Source organism: Physcomitrium patens, chromosome 2, assembly GCF_059467195.1.
Source record: "Physcomitrium patens ecotype Gransden chromosome 2, ASM5946719v1, whole genome shotgun sequence".
In the NCBI taxonomy this organism is placed as follows: Eukaryota; Viridiplantae; Streptophyta; class Bryopsida; order Funariales; family Funariaceae; genus Physcomitrium; species Physcomitrium patens.
In genome coordinates this window covers 13,220,001-13,224,579 of record NC_143411.1, presented here as the reverse complement: position 1 = coordinate 13,224,579, position 4,579 = coordinate 13,220,001, and the positions used below count along the sequence as shown (strand labels likewise).

The 4,579-nt window shown below is 50.5% G+C and overlaps 1 protein-coding gene across 2 annotated transcripts; it reads left to right on the top strand.

Annotated features, from left to right (window-relative positions):
• Positions 1-307: 307 nt before the first annotated feature.
• On the top strand, positions 308-3,920 carry LOC112277461 (uncharacterized). 2 transcript variants are annotated; one of them, XM_090247152.1, is made up of 4 exons: positions 308-506; positions 1,248-1,644; positions 1,853-2,925; positions 3,364-3,920. In XM_090247152.1, the coding sequence occupies exons 1-4, from the start codon at positions 308-310 to the stop codon at positions 3,546-3,548; spliced, it is 1,854 nt and encodes a 617-aa protein (XP_090103278.1). In that variant the 3' UTR covers positions 3,549-3,920. The 2 variants fall into 2 exon arrangements, with proteins under 2 accessions (XP_090103278.1, XP_024365599.3); XM_024509831.3 differs by having other exon boundaries at positions 1,853-3,920.
• The last annotated feature ends 659 nt before the right edge of the window (positions 3,921-4,579 follow it).

The following is a 4,579-nucleotide window of genomic DNA, read 5'->3' as shown; positions in this document are numbered from 1 at the left end:
CAGGGCTCATAGAAAGGTAGTGAACGGGAACCACAGGGTGAGCTGGTGAGTGGAGGAATTGCTCTCGAGGTTTGTTGCAACGGCGCTCTCGTGTGCAGGAGGATCGTTAATCCTGGGCGCGGGCAGCGTGGAACATGATGCGCGAAAGGTGGACACATACGGCAGCTCAGGTTCGATATTCTCAGCTGTTACCAGTAGCGGCCTTGGTGCATCTCCCGTAGCCCTCCCTTCTGGGACGCTAGACGCCTCCCGCACTCCCACTGGGCTCCTCCCTGCTATAGTGAAGACGAAACAAGTAGAAGAGGAAATGACATTGTCCAACTTAACCAGCGCATCAGCTGGCGAGGCTAGTGTGTCTTCGGGCAACCATGCTGATGGCACCAATCCTGGGATGCCGCCGACACCGTCCACCCCGGCCACCCCCACTACCACCACCGTTACGGTGTCCAGTGGTCAGCCTCTCGGTGTACCTGTGAAACGCAAACGAAATCTGCCGGGCACTCCAGGTGCGCTTTCTCTCCCCGCTTCATCCTAGGGTACTGCCACCGCTTACGGTTCTCATTCGCGCTTCTCGAGGCACGGAAGTAGCTTTGGATTTTTCACTGCTGTTCTGTGTGAATATCATCACATTTCTACTCACTTTCCAGCATCTAAACGTTTCTATCGCCATTCTATTTGATGCCTCCGACGTCTCTATCCGCCATTCTATTTGAGTTGTCGTTCGCAAACATTCACTTGGCACTGTAGCTGACACCGTCCCTCCTGCCACGAGTCGACCTTGTACCGTCTTGTATTAATATATCGTCACGTGCACGTGACCTCCAGCTGGTCTACTGGATTTCATGCTTCTATTCTTTGGTGGAGTACTTGTTGATTGCGCATAGCTGTCGACAAAGTTCATGCTTCATTTTGCTAGTAGGATCTTTTTTGCTGATCAATCGAACTAATGTTTGTGACTAAATCAAATTAGCGCAGTTAATAGTCTATGATACTTCAGTACGCTAGAAGCTAACTGTTCTTGCCTTTTGTTTTGTTTTGTTTTTTTTCGTTCTTTGCATTTGTTTCCTTTTTCCTTTTTTCTCCTACCAAACACAACGCGTTGGAGGACGAATGGCAGAGCTTGTCATTCGATTTTTTTAAAAATTTTTGGTCATAAGATTCTGAAAGTCGTGAGCTTGGATCTTGTGTAAAGTTTGTGGAGTGATGAGTTCAATCTGGCAACCGTACTGGATGATTTGAATACGCAGACCCGGAAGCCGAGGTGATCGCGTTGTCACCAAAAACATTGATGGCCACGAATCGATTCGTGTGCGAAATTTGTAACAAGGGTTTTCAGCGCGACCAAAACTTGCAGTTACATCGGCGCGGCCACAACTTGCCGTGGAAGCTGCGGCAACGGACCAGCAAGGAGGTTCGCAAGCGCGTCTATATTTGCCCTGAGCCCTCTTGTGTGCATCACGACCCGTCGCGTGCTCTGGGCGACTTGACTGGTATTAAAAAACACTTTTGCCGAAAGCACGGTGAGAAGAAGTGGAAGTGTGACAAGTGCTCTAAGAGATACGCTGTTCAATCCGACTGGAAGGCCCACTCTAAGACGTGTGGTACTCGAGAGTACCGCTGCGATTGTGGTACCTTATTTTCCAGGTCAGTTCCTTCTCTTTGGTCCTTCGCAGTCCAAGGGTATATCTTACACAAGATCGTAAGGTAAACCATTTTTAGGTCAGTTGCGTCTCGCGGAAGCTGCTGTAACCGTCAAGCTAAATGTTGCACTGTGTTTCTGTTGATGATGTGCATCTCTAAATTCATGTTTACGTGTGATAAAACTGATGTTGGAATTCTGATAACTTTACAGGCGTGACAGTTTTATTACTCACCGAGCATTCTGCGATGCTCTGGCAGAGGAGAGTGCCCGAGTATCAGCAGGGAAGCAAGGTGGTGGACAACCTGATGGACTCACGGGCCCAGGTTCGTCATCCATGTCAGTCGTGGGTGCCCCTTCCTCTCCTCCGCACGGCAATAATGTGGGTCCTGTGAGTGGGGATCCTCTGGCTTCTGTGGTTCCATTAGCATCTAGATCTGGCGGTTTGCCGCCATCTATGGCGGGTTTGGGTGGCCTTAGTGAGCTACCTCGTTGGTGTGGAGCCCCCGGCGGCTCTGGTTCTGTCCCAAGGGCTGGCACTGGTTTATCGCTCTGGTTGGGACCTGATCCAGGTCCTCCCGGCAACCAGCAGCAGATGCATCAGCTATTGTCAGGGTCGGATGGCAATTCCTCGTTCCTACTGCAGGCTCAGAAAGGGATGCAGGGTGGTGCTGACCTGCCCGGAATTTTGAACCCACTTGACTATGATGTGCCACAGGCACCCCGACCTTCAAGTGGTCAGCTTCCCTTGACACCCTCCGGAAGCTTGCTTGCTCATCTGTTTGCATCTGGAAACGGACTGCAAGGATTCCAAGGATCCAGTCCATCTCAAAGTGGAGCTACTGCTGGAATGGGTATATCAGGATTCTCAGATTTTACTGGAGGTGCCTCTCGTATGGAGAGAGGGTTAACTGCCGCAGGGATGTCCCCAACTTCCTCCGCTGGATTAACGAGCAACTCCTCTTCTGGGAACACCAACAGTGGTGGTAATCTTTCCTCGGTGTCGCCACTTTTCAAAGCTCAGCAGCAACAGCAGCAGCACACTGCTTCTGCTCAGATGTCTGCAACTGCTCTGCTGCAGAAAGCTGCTCAAATGGGAGCAACCGCCAGCAACTCCTCTCTTTTGCGAGGATTTGGGTTAGGAGGTGCAGATTCAAACTCTTTGGGCATATGGCAAGGTCATCGTCAAGAGCAACAGCAGCAGCAGTCACAACAGTCGCATCCGCAGCCGCAGCAGCAACAGTCGCAGTCACAACCCCAGCCACAACAGCAGCAGGGGAGGACAGGTGATCTTCTACTTAATAACATGGTAAACCATGCTCTAATAAGGCGACCGGGTGATTTACAAAATGTTTCGCAGGGATTGGGTGGCTCGTCGTTAGGGCAGAGCAACAGTTTTGGAGGAGGTCAAGGAAGACTGTCTGATAGTTCCACTAACGTGCAAGACTTAATGAATTCTTTGTCTGGAGGTGCTGGACTGTTCGGAGGACCATTAAGTAGTATGCCTTCTATGTTTGGCCCTAGCTCTACGAGTATGGGAGGAATGCTGCCACCCAGTACCCAGCGCATATCTCCTAGTGAAGGTCTTGCTAATAGTACGTTCACTGGAGGTCCAGGAGTGTTGCAAGGCATGGGTCCTTCCTCTCTGTTGCCAGGTCTTGGTGGTTCCTCCAGAGGGGAGAATGATGGTAGTGACAGGTTTACTCGTGATTTCTTGGGGGTAGGAGGAGCTTCAGGGATGACAGCTGTTGGTGGAGGGATGGGACGGACTCTGTCTCAACGAGATTTGGCTAGTATCACATCACTTGGACCAGGTGTAGACCTTGGCGCTTTTTTTAATCAAGGAGAGAATCTGCGATCCGTAAATGCAAGCGGCCGCTCTCCTGGGAAGTCATGGGACGCCACCTAGTTCCTCTGGATGGCTTTGTGAAGCCCTCTTCCTGCCTAGGGTCAATCATAATGCCTAGGAGGCACATGCAATTTTGATTACAGTTAGTCTTTCCTTTTGTAATACATGGCCGTCAGGCAAGTGCCCCTCTGTACATTGTGTTCCCTTCCGTCCTGCTTCCTGTGGAGGGTGTTGCGCATGCCATGATAACTGAGAAGCTCTTCCATTCAGGCTGATGGTGCATTTGAGTTGTAACATAGTCCATCAAGTGTCCCAAGTCTTTTTGGCCATTTCCGTTTGGGCCGGCTTGTGGTGCTTTTGGTTGTTGTCCCATAGTTGGGTTATACTACCATGTAACAATTCTTTTGTCAACAAATTATTCGCTTCTCCTTTTCTTTGTGTCCACCTGAGTGCGTACCCCACCATCTGTGCTGGAAGACAATTTATAGGAGGACCTGATTCTCATTCGCACAGGCCACGGTTCCGCACCTCGAATGCCAACGTCTCCCACCTGAATTCTTCAGTCACCATTCTGTCACAGATCCTGCTATATGATCATTCTCTTACGGACTAGGTCCTTTTGAACCACAAACCGTGTAACAAGCTTCATTAGGGTGAGACATCTGGGAGGCCTTTAAGATGCCGAGATATGTTGTTTCTATTATTACTATTCCCCTCCTGGATGGGGTAGTAGGTTTGCGCGGGGTGGAAAAACAGAACTGTGTGTGCCTTGCTACACATCCTGGGGAAACTGCAACTGCAATACTTAGGTGACGTAAAGGCTGAGGAGAGGCTGGTGCTGCTGCCAGGCCAGGCCAGTCCAGGCCCTTACAGTGCCAGCTTTGTCCTCATATATTATTGCTGTTGCTGCTGCTGCAAAGTACTGTTGTAGCAAATTCGCCACTCCATGCCTGGAAATCATCTCATCGTCTACCATGGCAATGGGAAAACAATGCCCCACTAGACTACAAAAGGGGAGAGGGGGGGGGGGGGGGGGAGGAGCAGCTGAAGCCCCATGCACAGAAGTGGTGGTGGTTGTTGTCAGAGGATGT

What these genes read in the sequence shown, in the direction of transcription:
- LOC112277461 (XM_024509831.3), top strand. Translation starts at nt 308, where the DNA reads ATGACATTGTCCAACTTAACCAGCGCATCAGCTGGCGAGGCTAGTGTG. An exon ending in AAATCTGCCGGGCACTCCAG is followed by an intron (nt 507 to 1,247) that starts GTGCGCTTTCTC and finishes TTGAATACGCAG; the next exon opens with ACCCGGAAGCCGAGGTGATC. An exon ending in TGTGGTACCTTATTTTCCAG is followed by an intron (nt 1,645 to 1,852) that starts GTCAGTTCCTTC and finishes ATAACTTTACAG; the next exon opens with GCGTGACAGTTTTATTACTC.